We start from the raw sequence: 19,422 nt of genomic DNA on the forward strand, positions 1-19,422 counted from the left end.
ACCGCCGAAGGGGATAACCTGGTGGCAAGCCTGAGCATTGACAACATGCAAAAAGAGGCCCACAGGAGAGAATCAAGCCAAGAAAAGAAAGCAGCAGCGCTGACCCCGAGACCAAGCCAGGCGGACTATGCAAAGGTCGCTAAGAAGGTCCGCGAATGGTCGTTCAGGTTCGACGGGGCGGAAAGTTACCTTGCCCGACCAAGCAGGACCTGGCGTGACGGACGAGCGGTAGATCGATTTGCGGTTTCAAGAGGCGGCAGCCTGGAGAGCCCTGCGATTACCGGCAAGTCCCCGAGCAGCGACCGCCCAGCTCCCCGAGCGCCAGAACGACGAGATACTGGTCAGAAGACAGCGCAGAGGATATCGACAGCGACGCCAGCAGACATTTCAGGCAGCCACGTTACCATCGCCGCGCGGAGCTCATTGGGGAGCGCAGGAGCGTCGCGGACGTCACGCATTAGGGTAAAGCCGGGTGGAACGTTCGTCTGCGCTAGGCGTAAAGCGAAGTGAACCGCTAGACAGCTTCCTGGCGGCAGCCTTGACTGTCAGCGCAAACTGAGCAAGAACCTAGCGGGACCGTCCGGGACAGAGCAAGGGACAAGTATTGCCTCGAAAGGCGTCGGCCTGGAGATCAAGGCTTGTTCACCCTAGTCTGAGAACGGTGACGCTTCCCTAAGCCCACAAGGCCGAACTCTCTGCGGGTCTAAGGCGCAACAAGCGACCCCGAGGCAGCGCGTCGGCAAGCAAGCGGAGGCAGCCACTACGAGCGTCCCTAAACCCAGGATCCAGTGGAAGCCGAGTCAACGCGTCGAGGAGCCAGAAAGAGGAGCGCCAGCAGCCGGCGGAAACAGAGCCAGGAGATACCGAAGCCAGCCCAGCCACACACCCGCTGTACGAATACTAGGAGAATAAATCCCACTGTTACCATTTGAACCCCTTTGCTTTCTCACTGATCTACGGGCAATCACGTCATATAAATTTGGTGGGACGAACACACAATCTTCTGAGCTAGCAGCACGAATCCCGTAGCGAACAGACAACAAAATCAGTTCGTTACAAAACTTACAAAACATTTTGTCAACGAAATAAAAACACATGCCCTTGGCTCAGGTGGGCAAGTGGCGCCCCCGAAACTATTTGATATTGGGGTTCGAAGTTCGACTCCTACCCAAGACACAATTTTATTTTTCTTTTCTAAAAAATGAATCAATTATATTGTTCAAGTCTTTGTTGTTTTAATACTGCTAAGGAAATTTTTATTATGTTTCCTAAAAACTTAAAAATTTTTACTGGCCCTAGCTGGAATTCCAAAGGTGGTCCTCTCACATCAAAGGCAGACGCCTTACCAATTGGTCCATCCCATCGTGTTATGCATGAGCTTGAAAACTCCGTTCATAAGTCACGCCTCGGACTCTCGCGCGGAAGACCCAGGATCGATTCCCAACTCGGACAAAATACTTACTTTCGAGTTCACTAAAGTATCCAGTTATTAATATTATTATTATTATTATTATTATTATTATTATTATTATTATTATTATTATTATTATTATTATTATTATTATTATTATTATTATTATTATTATTATTATTATTATTATTATTATTATTATTATTATTATTATTATTATTATTATTATTATTATTATTATTATTATTATTATTATTATTATTATTATTATTATTATTATTATTATTATTATTATTATTATTATTATTATTATTACTATTATTATTATTATTATTATTATTATTATTATTATTAGTATTATTATTATTATTATTATTATTATTACACAGTCCGAATTTTATCCTTCCTTGTTCCATCCATTGTGATGCGAGCAGCAGTGGCGTACGTACCATAACTGAAAAGGAATGCCTTGCAGCAGATTTGAAGAATACTGCATTTATAAAGAATTTTGAAATTATATATTATATTCAAACAGAGAACTACTAACTTTTTCTCATTAAAACTAAATTAAACGCAAATTACAGTTTTTAACAGTGGCATATAAAATCTAGAAAGTTGGAACTCAGCAGGTTACCATGCTTAAATTGTTAAAGATTTTGGTAAATGGGATTCGGTTTTAATTGTCAATATCCAACTTTTCAAAAATTTTTGAAATCGCACTATTAAAAGCAAACAAAGCGTGCAATCTTGGGAACAGTCGCATATCTCCATCTGTATCGCACTCCCCTTAGCTGAGATACGGCCATCCGATAGTCGATGGGATCGACTATAGCGTTCTTTCTTGTTTTTAATAAAATCTTTTTAAACTTTCCCAGCGCGACGATAGACAGCGGCCAGAGGATCAGGTCTTGATGAGGGCCCTTCGAGACTTTAATATTCCTAAGATTGTTACTGATGATGTACCAGTTTTTATGGGACTAATTGGTGATCTGTTTCCGGCCCTCGATGTACCTCGAAAACGTAATTTGGAGTTCGAAGCAGTCATAAAACGTTCAGCTCTGGACCTCAAATTGCAGCCTGAGGATGGTTTTATTTTAAAGATAGTTCAACTAGAAGAATTATTCGCCGTACGCCATTCTGTATTTATCATCGGGTTCGCAGGGACAGGAAAATCAGAAGTGTGGAGGACATTAAATAAGACATACCAAAACCAGAAGAGAAAACCTCACTACAACGACCTTAACCCAAAAGCGGTAACAAATGACGAGTTGTTTGGTATTGTAAACCCATCCACGCGCGAATGGAAGGATGGTCTCTTCTCTATTCTTATGAGGGACCAGGCCAACCTTGGCGGAACAGGTCCCAAGTGGATTGTTCTCGATGGCGACATTGACCCTATGTGGATTGAGAGCCTGAATACGGTAATGGATGACAATAAAGTGCTTACCTTGGCCAGTAATGAGCGCATCGCACTGACAAAAGAAATGAGATTGCTTTTTGAAATTGCTTCTCTACGAACGGCAACACCAGCTACAGTATCAAGGGCCGGCATTTTGTACATAAATCCACAGGACCTAGGATGGACACCGTTTATCCAGTCATGGCTTGGAACCCGCACGAATTCAAGCGAGGTTTCAATGCTCAACGTTCTTTTCGACAAGTATGTTCCCCCCCTCCTAGATATATTTCGAAACAGACTTAAGTCGATAACCCCCATATCAGAAATCGCCCGATTGCAAATGACCTGCTTTCTTTTGGACAGCATGCTTACGCCACAAAACGTTCCGAATGATTGCCCAAAAGACTGGTATGAAATATACTTCGTTTTCTGTATTGTGTGGGGCTTTGGGTCATCTTTGTTTCAGGACCAAATCATAGACTGGCGGAACGAGTTTAGTAAGTGGTTTCTAAACGAATATAAGGCCGTTAAGTTTCCAACTTCAGGGACCATATTCTCATTTTACATTGACAATGAGACCAAGAAATTTTTGCCTTGGACATATCTTGTTCCACAATTTGAATTGGATATGGATCTACCGCTGCAGTCAAACCTGGTGAATACTGCTGAAACCACACGCTTACGATTTTTTATGGATACTCTCATAGAGGCTGATCATCCGCTAATGTTGATTGGACCCTCTGGATCCGGTAAGACCATCCTGATGAATGCTAAATTAAGTGCACTACCATCGGATAGATATGCTGTTACAAATGTTCCATTTAATTTCTATACTACTTCTGAAATGCTTCAGCGTATACTTGAGAAGCCATTAGAGAAGAAAGCAGGTAGAAACTATGGTCCTATCGGGAACAAGCGTATGATATATTTTGTGGATGACATGAACATGCCTGAGGTAGACAAATATTTTACTGTCCAGCCACATACTTTGATTAGACAATTTATGGACTACCACCACTGGTACGACAGACAAAAAATGACATTACGCGACATACACAAGTGCAATATTGTGGCCTGCATGAATCCTTCGGGTGGATCGTTTACCATCGACCCCCGCCTTCAAAGACACTTCTGCTCATTCGCCGTGAAGTAAGTATTTAAACGTTAATCGGTTTATTGTTCATTTTAGAGACAATCGCATTATTGAGTCATCACTGTAGGCGATGAAACATATTTTTGTCTTATACGAATTTAAAACGCGGAGAACATTTTTCCGACCCTGTTAAGAAACGTTCCTATAAAAAATGGAATCGAAAGATCCTCTGAAACTATATTTTGTTTTTAAACTGTCTTGCTCAAGCACTGAGCAAACTGGCGCTTCGGCGGAATCTCTAGAATCTTTATGCATATTTTTAGTTTTGCAGCTTTTATAGTTTAATTTTATTTTCCCACCAATTTTCCGATTGTTCAATATGGCAGATAATTGATATAGTCGTCCGATGTTATTTCCAAGCGTAGGAGGTTTGATGTTAAAAAACGCCAAAGATGTAATTTGCTTTATTTTTTTTTTCGAATATAGCTTTGGAATCTATAAGGTATAGTTGTCCGATCCGGCTGGTTCCGAATTGAATTGAATTGCAAATGAAATAAGACTTTTGGGAAAGTTTCAGCCCGATAGCTTTAAAACTGAGAGACTAGTTTGCGTCTTCTTCACTGCGTTGCAAACTGCTGACTGAAATCATGGGTATTATGATTTGCACTGCAAGGGTATAAATAGATTGCTCACCTGGTCTAGTAACGTTCAGACACTAGTGAAACAAAAAAGTGTCTGCTTAACCAGAGACTGAGCTCGATATTTTTTTCCTGTTTTGATCTGAGACTGACAGGCTAGAGAAAAATGCTTGAGCGTATTTTGGAAATGATCAGCTTTTCTTTCAGTAAAGGTACTGTCAGCGATAAAATAGTCTTTCGTTTATGGTTACGATAAGAAGTCGTTTACAGTGATTTATATAAAAATGTTTTTTGTCAAAATGTGAAAATATTAAAATGATTGGAAAGAAAGTTCTCAAGCTGTGGTCTTCGTCAGCTGTTTCAACTTCAGCAAGTTGGTACTTCGTCTTGTTAGAACGTCTGCTTCTCTGCGCTCTCGTCGGCACAGCTCTTGGAATCATGTCGTCTTGCGGATCTTCTTCCAGCTCTTCTCGGACAACGCTTTTCTGGTTGGGTACGATCTCTCCTGGCAGGACCGCTTCTGGTGGAGTCTCTTTGTTAGACCCGCTTCGTTGGTACCCCTTCTCGGTGGTCTTCTGGTAGCCCTTCTCGTATAGGACTGCAGGACTTCGTCTGGTGAAGCTCTCTCGGCAGTGCTTCTGGTGTAGTCCGTCTCTTAGCAGGAGTTGCAAGATGCAAAATTTCAACTGGCAGCGCTTCTCTGGTATCGCATTTCTGATAATAGGACCTCTACCAGCCAAATTCCTCTGGTGGCCCTCTATTAGCCGCAACTTTGCTCATCTTGTCAACATTTTTTTGGTTGTCGCTTTACTTTTTGATTGTGGGTAATGGACGTCTCTTTCTCTCTAGTGTTCATCTGATAATGCGAATTTATCGTCCACTAGTACACGCAAAGCTGCATCGTCCGGCAATTTTCTAACGAGTCCGACTTCTCGTTGCTCACAGACGTGAAGATTTCGCTGGGCACATTCACTTTTCTGAAACAAAATCCCGGACGACCCTCCGTTAAATTTGTGGGATAATACAAATTTAGTTTATTTGTTTCTTAAAAACTTTAACGAACGAATTCTTTCTTCATATAACGTATATATCTTTAAAACGCTGCAAGGATACACTAATACTAAATTCCCCAATAAATTTGGTGGGACGAACCTAGAATATCTCTGAGCTAGTCGCGTCGTTTAAGTAGCGCGTAGAACGGTCGAAATCAGTTCGATAGAACATATTTAAAAACAAGGAAGAACGCTATAGTCGAGTACCTCGACTATCAGATACCCGTTACTCAGCTAAATAGGGATATGCAAGTAGCAAAGCGAGATTAAAATGCGCCACCTACCGGCGGTATACAGATTTAAGCGTTATGGGCGTTAGAGTGGGCGTGGCAAATTTTTTTTTGGACCAATCGATAGGTATTGACAAGACCAATACATTTCAGTTAAATTTGTTTATCTAGCATGAAAATTGTGGGCGTCACAGGTTTTCGCGGTTTGTGGGCGGTAAAGTGGGCCTGGAAAACTTTTTTTTGGACCAATCGATAGGTATTGATGAGAACAATACATTTCAGTTAAAATTTTTTATCTAGCATGAAAATTGTGGGCGACACAGGTTTTCGCGGTTTGTGGGCGTTAAAGTGGGCGTGGCAAACTTTTTTTTGGGTCAATCGATAGGTATTGATGAGAACAATACATTTCAGTTAAAATTTTCTATCTAGCATGAAACCTGTATGAGCCACAGTTTTGGGCGGTTTGTGGGCGTTAGAGTGGGCGTGGCACTCTACTGAAACAAACTTGCGCTGCGCAGGAATCTCAGGAATCTGCGTGCCTAATCCCAGTATTGTAACTCTCATAGTTTCCGAGATCTCAGCGTTCATACGGACAGACGGACAGACGGACAGACGGACAGACGGACATGGCTAGATCGACTCGGCTAGTGATCCTGATCAAGAATATATATACTTTATGGGGTCGGAAACGCTTCCTTCTGCCTGTTACATACTTTCCGACGAATCTAGTATACCCTTTTACTCTACGAGTAACGGGTATAATTAATAACAAGAAAAGAGTAATTTTTATTTAATATAAACTGTTTTAATTCTGGGGAAACTCATTAAGGCTTCGCGACAAAATTTTTAGGGTCCAACAAGGATTATGTATATATATATTCTAGTGTTTTACAAAAATTAAAAATGCCGATTAGTAGAAAACCGTGACTGAATTTTTTTTTAAGATTGGACTATATGTTGCTTTGAAACTGTTACGGGAGAAAATTATTATTTTTATCTGAACGGTTGGCAAACATACTAACTGAGGATAATTTTTTATACCATATGATCTAAACTTAACAAAAAAAGGCATCGAAATATCTTTGCTTCTGTCAAAAGTATTTATTTTTTATGTCGTGATAAAAATATGAAATCGTTTTCATGTCAGAAAGTAGTAGTAGTTTTAGTAGTTCACAAGTTAGGGGTGTACGAAATTTATAGCTGTTTTCCCGCTAAACTATGAAGATTTTCCAAAAGTGTTAGAACTAATATTCCTAAAATTGCTTCTTGGACCAAACTGACAAACAAAATAAAACTTTCATTTTGAGATGCCCTCCAAAATCTTGGCTTTCGTATTACTTTTGAACGGAGTATGGTGTCATTCGACGCGTATTTTAAGTGAGAACAAACCTAGAATATTGAAGCTGTGCATTTATCCCCAACGGCCCCAAAAGATCAAATTTTTTAAATTTGTGCTTTTACACTTTCATCGCTTTTTCTCACAAAATATTTTTTTTTAGGTCTTAATATGTAATCTTTTTAGTTTTTGCAATACTTTTCGATTGACGCATCAATAGAAACAATCGAACGATAACAGTAGATTTTCATTCCTTCGTGTATATATAGTAGTCGTCTTCGCACACCCTCCTGGTGCGCTTCGTCACTACGTGCCGTCCACAGTGATATTGTTTCAAAACCTGAAGTACATGACGAGAGCTTTAGTATTGCTTTAATTGCAGATGTCATTTTTCGTCTGATTCCAAATATTTCAATTTGATACGACATTTCCTTAAGAGATAGCAGATAAGATTCACCTGTGATCCAGTATCTACAAGGTGAGTTCCAAAGTAAACAGGACTTTTTAAATCTAGCGCCATCTAGTGGCGCCATCTATATGTCAACTGGTGCGTTAGAATCTGGAAGTGAGGTTATTGCGTTGTAAGTGTCAGTATGTTTTTGCCATCGGTGCGAAAAAGAGCTTCGAACAAAGAGCCAACATTAAATTTTGTTTTAAAATTGGTAAAACTTTTACCGAAACGTTTCAATTGATGAAACAAGTTTATGGCGATGATTGCCTATCCCGTAGCAGAGTTCACGAGTGGTTTCAACGTTTTCAAAGTGGTCGTGAGGACATAAATGACGATGAACATGTGGTCCAAACAAAATCCGTGATCACCGAAAATTCCTTCGAAACTGTGCGTGAATTCATAAAAAATCAGCCGAAATCATCATTGAAATTCATGGAAATAGAATTGAACACCTCCAAAACATCGATTTATCGAATTTTGACCGAACAGGTGTGTGCACGGTGTGTTCTGCACAAATTGACTGACGTCCAAAAATTGATCAGAATTCAACATTCGAAGGACATCATTAAAGAGGCAAAAAAAGACCCGAACTTCCTTTACAAGATTATGACTGGTAACAAAACGTGGTGTTTTCAATATGATCCCGAAACGGAACGCCAGAGTGCTGAATGGAAGGCGCCGGACGAGCCAAGGGTATTGTCCACAAAAATTTGTTCCACCCGGCCAAAAAGTTAATGCGGTATTCTACCTTGGAGTTTTAAAGCGTTTGGTGCGCCGACTATTTGACCAAAAATCACATTTTAACCATCAACCACTCCCCGTATTCAGCTGATATGGCACCGTGCGACTTCTACCTTTTCGGAAAAATGCATTTGCAGAAAGCGTTATGCAGACGTAGAGGCCATTCAAAAAGCATGCACCGGCATACTGGCGGCCATACCGGGCAACGAGCTAAAATATCCCATTCCTTTAATCGGTTTGATTAATTTCTCCAAGTACTCATATTTAGGTTGATATAAAATTTTGAAAATATATAAACATTTTCGAATTTTAATCCATTAGGACTCTCTATTAGACTTAACATAATATTAGTTGTTTGTGGGGAAGACAACAAACATGCCACCCTTATATTTATAATAAAAGCTGTGTAAAAGCTCGGCTCCAAGAACTTCATATAGACATTTGCCGGCTTACAAAGTAGTTGCTGAATCCGTCGTGAGATCCTGGACCACTTCCAAATGAGCAGTCTTCGTGGAAAAGCAGACAAAGACGCCGATATAACACTTATGGGGTGCCTTATTTCTGGCCTCTGCCTTATGATAGATTGGCCCACAATAGTCCACTCCTGTGGTATGAAAAGATATTCAGCTATTTACTGGCAGGCTACCCATGACGTGCTCCCAAGTAACAGGATCATTCGGAAACATCGGACGCATTTGTTGATAACGCTGGCAACGAAGTTGCGGCCTCCAATCGGCCAGTACCTTTGCCGTAATGCGGTAAGCAGTGTCTGCTATCCTCCATGCAAATATTTCTCATGATAATAAACGATGATCGCCTTGGTGACTGGATGATCCTTGGGCAACAGTATCGGATGCCTCGGATCGTAGTCCAAGTTTGCGTTCTGAAGCCTTCCACCCTCGCGAAGTAATCCACCGTAGCCGAGTATAGGCCTAAGCGAAACCAGCTTGCTTTTCTGTGGAAACGGCTTGCCCTGGCTAAGAGATCCATACTCCTTCGCCAAGTTAACCTGTTGGATGCTCCTCAAAAGAAGTACAGTTCCAGAACTGATCTCCTCCACCGAAAGACGACCTTTTAACGGCACTGATTTGGCTCTGCAGTTTGAAATAAGCCGATAAATGTATGCAAATATGCGCTGCAACTTATCGAAAGAGTTGATAAATTTGCAATTTGATGAACTGTCTATGCAAACGGCCCCAATTAGAGCCACAGAACGGCGCTCTGGAAGATCCTTTACTGAGTCTAGCAGGGACGGCCAATTTGACGAGCTTTGCAGAAGGAATGGAGGCCCATTAGCCCAAAAGGAATGTTCCAACAATTCTCTTGGGGTGCATCCTCGCGATACGGCGTCTGCCGGGTTCAAGTTTGTAGGAATGTGATGCCAAGTCATGTCTTTCGTCATCTCCTGAATTTTCGCGATTCTGTTTGATACGAAAACGTTAAACTCCCTCGGAGGTTGCCTAATCCACGCCAACGAGTCCGACCAGCAATGAAAGGTGCAATCGAAATCTATGGCTTCCTTGGCGTTAACGAATAGCTCAGCCAATAAAAGCGCTGCGGAAAGTACTAATCATGGAATTGTTAAGGGCTTCAATGGAGCTACCCTTGACTTGGCACAGAACAGATGGACTTTCAATTCTCCATTGGTCTCCGATCGCAAGTATAGACACGCTCAATAAGCTGACATGCTAGCATCACAGAATCAATGCAAATCAACGGAAACCCTTGGTTGCAGGACGAATCGTGGAAATTTTAAGTTCTCCCCCCATGACGAAAGAATGGGCCAATCCACGTTCGCACTCCATAGAGATTGCAGAAAAATCTTAGATTTTGTGATAACCGAGTGGATCATAGAATTTGGCAATCGTTGAAAAAAAAAGAAGTTGAGAAAAATGAAATCCCAAAATCGCCTTACTATGGCGGCAAGTGTGTCATCGGAATGAAAAGCTGGGTACTTGACGCTGGCTTTTAAAACCGATCTATGACTTGGCATGTTCGATGACAACCCTCCAGAGACTATCCAACCAAGTTTGGTGTTCTGAAGCGCCGAGTAAACGGTCAATTCCATGCGATTGATTGAAATAAGGATGAGCGAGCGAAATGTTTTGCGGTATCCTTTATAATGTTGCATTTATAATGAAATGGGGCTGATAATCAGTAATACATACTGTGAGCCACAACCGCTGTGAATGCCGCACGATAGATTGCATCCCGTGATTGCACAAGAATATCGACAGTCTTATCAGAGATCATGGAAGACTCCTATCCCAGAAATCGAGGTTTGCGATCTTCTATAATTCAAGTTTAGTTGGCTAGCTAAGCGAGAGGTTGTAAAGTTTAGCTGGGAGGCCGAATTTAAAATTGCTCGGCAAGGCATAAATTCTACAATTCTATTACTAACGTAGATAATAGCAGTTGGAAGCAACACGCAGTCGATTGGCAAAATATTTAAGGTTTTAGGTAAAGGGCTTAGTAAATGATGATCAAGATTCGATGATGTATGCGAACATGATATTAATGCTGATGAAGTAGATGGTAATGGCTGAGAGCTCGAGGATGGATCGCATGATGCAGATAAAAATGAGGTGGATGTTGCGGATGGGTCATGGTTCTTGTGTAATAATGAATGGTGCTTCATGCGACAATATTTGCAGAGAGTCGACTTGCATTCGGACTAACATTTAAAAATCGAGAACACTTTGACAAATAATGAACCCGTGCATCGCAAAATAAACATATCAAATGATTTGAGTTAGTAGCAGAACAATAAGTGTATTTTGTTTACATTTGTGCAAGTTTTTTCCCACCTGCTGGCCTGGTGTTTGAGTTACCACCAGATATTAAATCATCCACATAGGAATATCGACGAACCATTTTTGCTCCAGTAGGAAATGATTCCTCCTCATCGTAAGAGAGTTGATACAAGGCCCTTATAGACAAGAAGGCAGCTGGCTTGGTTCCATAAGTCACCGTGTTCAATTTAAAAACACTCAACTCTTCCGTGGAGCTCTCTCTCCAAACTATGAACTGCAAAAAATCATCCGGGTACGAAACGCGCACGCAACGGTACATCTTGCAAATATCTCCACAAAAAATTTTAAAAAATCGAAAGAGAAGCAGTATATTGAAGATTTTTTGTTGAATTGTTCGTCCTGCCAAAAGTAAGTCGTTCAGAGAGCTACCAGAAGTTGTTTTAGCAGATCCATCAAAAACGACACGAAGCTTTGTACTCGTGCTCTCCTGCTTATGTACGCAATGGTGGGGCAAAAAGAATTGTGTTTCTGACGGTTCCTTAGTTACAAGAGACATGCGACCTAGATCAATATACTCCCTCAAAAATGCTGAATACTGAGCTTTCAGGGCTGGGTTTCTATCTAGTTTAGCTTCCAAACTCTAGAAACGACGACGAGCCAAGCAATAAGAATCACCTAGAGATTCGAATCCGAAAGTGGACAAGAGACGAACAGAGTATTGGCCGTTTCCAAGTCTAGTGCAATTTTCAGTAAAAAGTTGCTCACATCGCAAGTCTTCCGGCAATAAAGATGGTTTAGACGAAGTGAAGTCCTCAATTTCCCAAAATTGCTTTACTATGGCGGCAAGTGTGTCATATGAATAATCAGCTGAGTCCTTGATGCTGGCTTGTAAAACCGATTTATGAGTTGGCATGTTCGATGATAACCCTCCAGAGACTATCCAACCAAGTTTGGTGTTCTGAAGAGTTGGCAAAGCCCTATCCAAATAAATTTGTCCCACAGAAAATATTTCGAAAAACAACCTAGCGCCGACTAAAAGCTCAATTCATTGTAATGGATTGAAAAAAGAATCAGCGAGCGAAACGTTTTGCGGTATTCTCCATGATGTTGCATTTATATTGAAATGGGGCTGATAATCAGTAATACTGTGAGTCACAACCGCTGTGAATGCCGCACGATAGCTTGCATTCCGTGATTGCACAAGAATATCGACAGTCTTATCAGAGATCATGGAAGATTCTCCTATCCCAGAAATCGAGGTTTGCGATCTTCTATGATTCAAGTTTAGTTGGCTAGCTAAGCGAGAGGTTATAACGTCTAGCTGGGAGGCCGAGTCTAAAATTGCTCGGCAAGGCATAAATGCTCCAATTCAATTTCTAACGTAGATAATAGCAGTTGGAAGCAACACGTAGTCGATCGGCAAAATGTTTAAGGTTTTGGGTGGAGGGCTTAGTAAATGATGATCAGGATGCGATGATGTATGCGAACATGATACTAATGCTGATGAAGTAGATGGTAATGGCTGAGAGCTCGAGGATGGATCGCATGATGCAGATAAAAATGAGGTGGATGTTGCGGATGGGTCATGGTTCTTGTGTAATAATGAATGGTGCTTCATGCGACAATATTTGCAGTGAGTCGACTTGCATTAATTCATAATTCATAATTCTTGGACGTTGATGCACTATGGTTAGTACAAACAAGTGGTCCTTACGACACCAAGCAATGCTTGTTACGCGCGGAGCCCTAAGCCGATTTGGGCAAGTATACGAAATCGCGGACATGGAAAAAGACGACATAACAATAGACAGTTTAAAATACATGCTCACATAGAATGGCTAGTAACATAGAAATTTACAAATTATTGGAAGATAGAAAATACATAAGTTTATCATAATTAGTTGCATTAGGGCTATCAAACAGTTAGACGTGACACAGTGCATTATAGTCGTCACAAAGAACCCGAAAAGGATCATGAAGGGCATAATTGGATCTACAAATTGGCAGGACAACGGACGAAAACAACGAACTGTTCAACAGGGTACATTCAAGTTGAGGGAACTAAGAAGGAAGGGAGAGTCGACATCACCATTAATTAATTTATGCAAAAGCATAACTCCATGACACTTTCTACGATGGTTCAGGGTTGGCAGTCCATCAGGCGCAACCTCGCATGATAAGAGGGCAATCGACTTCCTGTGTCCCAGCTTATACCTCTCAAAGCAAATAAAAGGAATTGTTTTTGAACGGACTCTAACATATTTTGGTAACAGCTAATTTGAGGTGACCATATACACGAGCAATATTCCATTGACGGACGAACAAGAGAAACATACAAAAGCTTTGTTGTGTATGGATCATCAAACTCCCTTGACCAGCGCTTCATAAACGCCAGGAGACTTTTGGCTTTGTTAGTTATAGTAGATATATGGTCTTTAAAACTAAGTTTATGATCAAATAGAACGCCAAGATCCTGAACAGAAAAAATACGTTCAAGGGCGTTGTTACCGATAGAATAAGAATACAGAGATGGATTACAACGATAAAAGGTCATAAAGTTACATTTAGAATAGTTCAAATTCATCATGTTAATCATGCACCACGTATACAAACAATCAAAATCTAATTGAAGGTCATTATATGAATTAGGTAGACACATGGACAAACATAGCTTGACATCATCTGCATACATTAAAAAAGTTGACGATTTTATGACATAAGGTAGATCATTAATCATTAAGCCAAAAAGCAAAGGTCTTAGGTGGCTACCCTGTGGCACTCCAGAAGTAACATTAATTATTTTGGAAATTTTATTATTAAAACAATCCATTTGAGTTATATTTGAAAGTTAGGAAAATATCCACTCTAGTAGCCTGGGAGGAAAACCTAAAGGGGACAATTTATAAATAAGAATCCTATGGTTCACTGAGTCAAAAGCTTTAGAGAAACCGGTATAAATCACATCAGGTTGATGATGTGTCAGAAAACCTCTAGTAATTAAAGACGTAAATTCAAGTAGAGCGACATCTAGTAAAGCCAGCTGACAAGGTGAAACCTGCCATGATGCTGCAACTGACAGGTAATAATTTTTTCGAAAAGTTTAAGAACAGAACTGAGTTTAGCCATACCACGATAGTTTGAGATATCGCACTTGTTCCCTTTATTTAACAATGGTATAATAGAGGATTCCTTCCATATGGATGGAAATCTACATTGACTAGGACAGATACTAATTCATTGATTTCCAAATTCTCCTTTTCCTGACACCATTTTGGGCGCGTTTGAAGATGGCCTCCATTGCATCCAAATCTGACATATCAAATTTTGATGAGACAGAAATTGCTCACGGAACGACGAGTTTTGAGGGCGACAATGGGCAGGTGCGAGCAGGGTGTCACCAATGAGAAAATGTGCTGGCGTGAGGGCTTCTAAGTCGTCTGGATCAGGTACGACTGAAGTTCAAAGATAACAGTTTAGTCTTTATTTAGCATATAATGCAATACAAAATGAAAATGAGTCGCAATGGACCGAAAGTAAAAGCAGCCGATGTTGTTCCCGTCGCTGAAGCTCGTAGTTCTCTCCTTCTTCCCCCAAGCTCTGTAGAGTTGCCAGATGTCCTTCTTCTTCAGTTGGCAGGGCTATCAGCTGTGTATACGAACCAAGTACCGTGGGACTGAACAGGTAATTTGTAAGATAAGATAGATAGATAAGATAGATAATGTTTTGTGATAAGGATCTTCATGAAGGAAAATTGCGTTGACTCTGGAAACTGTTGAAAAAGCAGCATAACTAACGAACATGAGGTCCACAAGTTTATTTCGATTATTTTTAAGAAAGTTGATTTGAGCGGGGGACATGTCTGTTATCCCTTCGATAATATCATGACAAATGTTAGTTAGAAAAAGATAGGTGGAACCCGGCGTTGAGCAGGTTAAAAAGATGAAATCTGAGCCAACGCTAGCTTTTACTGCAATGAATTCAATACCAACATCGTTAGCAATAGAAAACAAGTGGGTAGAGAAATTGTTATTTATACCACCAGTAAAAGAAGGACGATCCGTTCTATAACTAGAGAACTTATTTACAAAGATTACACGGTCAGAAACTAAAGAATAAAGCCAGATTTTGGTCAAAGCGATGGCATTCACGTCAAATGGAAGTCTGGTTCCAGCCGTTAGGCAGAAATTTATGATCAATATTGTCAATAGGCTATATTAAAGGATTCAAAACAGGATAGCATTTGACTTGAAACGCAAATTAATTTTGACGGCTCCTGGCGTAGTATCAGGTTACTTCGGTATGTAGGGAAGTTGAATCCAGTGGAGTACGATCGGTGTCAGCGGTTTCAGAAACGTTTGCAGTAGTTTAGAGAGCTGTAACTGGGTCGTTAAATGTTTGAGGCGTTAGGTAATACTGGTCAGATGTATTGCTAGTAATGGGCGGAGCGGAGCTTCTTAAGCAATCCCCTACTTCAATATTTTCAAAACTGCTGGAATGCAGGCGCACGTTTGCGACGTCCTCAATCATGTTGGGGAATAATGTTTCCTATGATTGTAAAACTATTTTAGAAATCAAAAGAACCCCAATATAATAAATCTCCCTAGTTAATGATTCTCAGATGTGGAATATTTTCAAACACACATTTTTGTTTCCGCCCCAGAACGTTTAACTGGTAAATTGTATTCTCTCCTTTCCACAAATGGGTCATAAACATGTCATAAAAGGGATTCAAGCAAGAGCTACCCGAACATGCGCACCTGTCCGTTACCAGACCGCAATAAAAAGGACACATGCACAAGCCTCAAGGCGCACGCTCATTGGCAAGCGCAATAAAAGGGACACATGCACAAGTCTGAAGGCGCACGCTCATTGACAAGATCTTGGGTCTCACGCCAATGACCTCACGGCTGACTGCGAGCTTTAATATGTTCCCAAATTAGGGGATGAAATCACGACCGCTCAACAACTCGCAAGTAGCCGACATATCTCAGCCAAGAAAATATTTACCTCTATTCATGAACATAGCTTTTGTGTTATGAAGGTATTAAAAATGCTTACCAATTATCAATATATTTGTGAATTCTCTCATGAAATTTTGTTTTGTTAATTTTGTTTTCTTGTAGGTGACCATATACACGAGCAATATTCCATAGACGGACGAACAAGAGAAACATACAAAATCTTTGTTGTGTATGGATCAACAAACTCCCTTGACCAACGCTTCATAAACGCCTGAAGTCTTCTGGCTTTGTTAGCTATAGTAGATATATGGTCTTTAAAACTAAGTTTATGATCAAATAGAACGCCAAGATCCTGAACAGAAAAAATACGTTCAAGGTCGTTATTTCCGACAGAATAAGAATACAGAGATGGATTACAACGATAAAAGGTCATAAAGTTACATTTAGAATAGTTCAAATTCAACATGTTAATCATGCACAACGTATACAAACAATCAAGATCTAATTGAAGGACATTATATGAATTAGGTAAACACACGCACAAACATAGCTTGACATCATCTGCATACATTGTGCGCGCGTGCGCCACAATAAGTACTACTTTCTTTAGTATAGCTTAAAGAGAAATACAGTGAAATACAATAAATAATAAGTCGAATTAAGAATTAAGAATCAGAACCCTGGGTGGCAACGCCAACCGATAGTTCATCAAGACATGTTAAATACTAGAAAGGCAAAGGAGCTAAAATACCAGAAGTAGGAAAATGAGGGAGGGTCACGCGGGGATCGTGGCGGGGCTCTTCTCTCGGGATCGCGGAACGGAAAAGACGTGTGATTGGTACACGGCTTAGCAAGGTTTCGAAAGTAACGCGTGCTCCTCGAGATAGCGGAGCGGAGGCGATCAAGTTCTGCGGAGTGGCTCGAGGATGGATCGCATGATGCAGATAAAAATGAGGTGGATGTTGCGGATGGGTCATGGTTCCTGTGTAATAATGAATGGTGCTTCATGCGACAATATTTGCAGAGAGTCGACTTGCATTCGGACTAACATTTAAAAATCGAGAACACTTTGACAAATAATGAACCCGTGCATCGCAAAATAAACATATCAAATGATTTGAGTTAGTAGCAGAACAATAAGTGTATTTTGTTTACATTTGTGCAAGTTTTTTCCCACCTGCTGGCCTGGTGTTTTAGTTACCACCAGATATTAAATCATCCACACAGGAATATCGGCGAACCATTTTTGCTCCAGTGGGAAATGATTCCTCCTCATCGTAAGAGAGTTGATGCAAGGCCCTTATAGCCAAGAAGGCAGCTGGCTTGGTTACATAAGTCACCGTGTTCAATTTAAAAACACTCAACTCTTCCGTGGAGCTCTCTCTCCAAACTATGAACTGCAAAAAATCATCCGGGTACGAAACGCGCACGCAACGGTACATCTTGCAAATATCTCCACAAAAAATTTTAAAAAATCGAAAGAGAAGCAGTATATTGAAGATTTTTTGTTGACTTGTTCGTCCTGCCAAAAGTAAGTCGTTCAGAGAGCTACCAGAAGTTGTTTTGCAGATCCATCAAAAACGACACGAAGCTTTGTACTCGTGCTCTCCTGCTTATGTACGCAATGGTGGGGCAAAAAGAATTGTGTTTCTGACGGTTCCTTAGTTACAAGAGACATGCGACCTAGATCAATATACTCCCTCAAAAATGCTGAATACTGAGCTTTCAGGGCTGGGTTTCTATCTAGTTTAGCTTCCAAACTCTAGAAACGACGACGAGCCAAGCAATAAGAATCACCTAGAGATTCGAATCCGAAAGTGGACAAGAGACGAACAGAGTATTGGCCGTTTCCAAGTCTAGTGCAATTTTCAGTAAAAAGTTGCTCACATCGCAAGTCTTCCGGCAATAAAGATGGTTTAGACGAAGTAAAGTCCTCAATTTCCCAAAATTGCTTTACTATGGCGGCAAGTGTGTCATAGGAATAATCAGCTGAGTCCTTGATGCTGGCTTGTAAAACCGATTTATGAGTTGGCATGTTCGATGATAACCCTCCAGAGACTATCCAACCAAGTTTGGTGTTCTGAAGAGTTGGCAAAGCCCTATCCAAATAAATTTGTCCCACAGAAAATATTTCGAAAAACAACCTAGCGCCGACTAAAAGCTCAATTCATTGTAATGGATTGAAAAAAGAATCAGCGAGCGAAATGTTTTGCGGTATTCTCCATGATGTTGCATTTATATTGAAATGGGGCTGATAATCAGTAATACTGTGAGTCACAACCGCTGTGAATGCCGCACGATAGCTTGCATTCCGTGATTGCACAAGAATATCGACAGTCTTATCAGAGATCATGGAAGATTCTCCTATCCCAGAAATCGAGGTTTGCGATCTTCTATGATTCAAGTTTAGTTGGCTAGCTAAGCGAGAGGTTATAACGTCTAGCTGGGAGGCCGAGTCTAAAATTGCTCGGCAAGGCATAAATGCTCCAATTCAATTTCTAACGTAGATAATAGCAGTTGGAAGCAACACGTAGTCGATCGGCAAAATGTTTAAGGTTTTGGGTGGAGGGCTTAGTAAATGATGATCAGGATGCGATGATGTATGCGAACATGATACTAATGCTGATGAAGTAGATGGTAATGGCTGAGAGCTCGAGGATGGATCGCATGATGCAGATAAAAATGAGGTGGATGTTGCGGATGGGTCATGGTTCTTGTGTAATAATGAATGGTGCTTCATGCGACAATATTTGCAGTGAGTCGACTTGCATTAATTCATAATTCATAATTCTTGGACGTTGATGCACTATGGTTAGTACAAACAAGTGGTCCTTACGACACCAAGCAATGCTTGTTACGCGCGGAGCCCTAAGCCGATTTGGGCAAGTATACGAAATCGCGGACATGGAAAAAGACGACATAACAATAGACAGTTTAAAATACATGCTCACATAGAATGGCTAGTATAGTCGTCACAAAGAACCCGAAAAGGATCATGAAGGGCATAATTGGATCTACAAATTGGCAGGACAACGGACGAAAACAACGAACTGTTCAACAGGGTACATTCAAGTTGAGGGAACTAAGAAGGAAGGGAGAGTCGACATCACCATTAATTAATTTATGCAAAAGCATAACTCCATGACACTTTCTACGATGGTTCAGGGTTGGCAGTCCATCAGGCGCAACCTCGCATGATAAGAGGGCAATCGACTTCCTGTGTCCCAGCTTATACCTCTCAAAGCAAATAAAAGGAATTGTTTTTGAACGGACTCTAACATATTTTGGTAACAGCTAATTTGAGGTGACCATATACACGAGCAATATTCCATTGACGGACGAACAAGAAAAACATAC

The 19,422-nt window shown here is 40.7% G+C and overlaps 1 protein-coding gene across 1 annotated transcript in view; it reads left to right on the forward strand.

Annotated features, from left to right (window-relative positions):
• The window catches only part of kl-5 (male fertility factor kl5), a 341,950-nt gene that overhangs the window by 227,123 nt on the left and 95,405 nt on the right, over positions 1-19,422 (forward strand). The window contains exon 14 of the mRNA XM_070997903.1: positions 2,287-3,959. Coding sequence (XP_070854004.1) covers positions 2,287-3,959 — 1,673 coding nt within the window. The remainder of the gene's footprint in view (positions 1-2,286; positions 3,960-19,422) is intronic.

Source organism: Drosophila suzukii, chromosome Y (genome assembly GCF_043229965.1).
Source record: "Drosophila suzukii chromosome Y, CBGP_Dsuzu_IsoJpt1.0, whole genome shotgun sequence".
Taxonomy (NCBI): domain Eukaryota; kingdom Metazoa; phylum Arthropoda; class Insecta; order Diptera; family Drosophilidae; genus Drosophila; species Drosophila suzukii.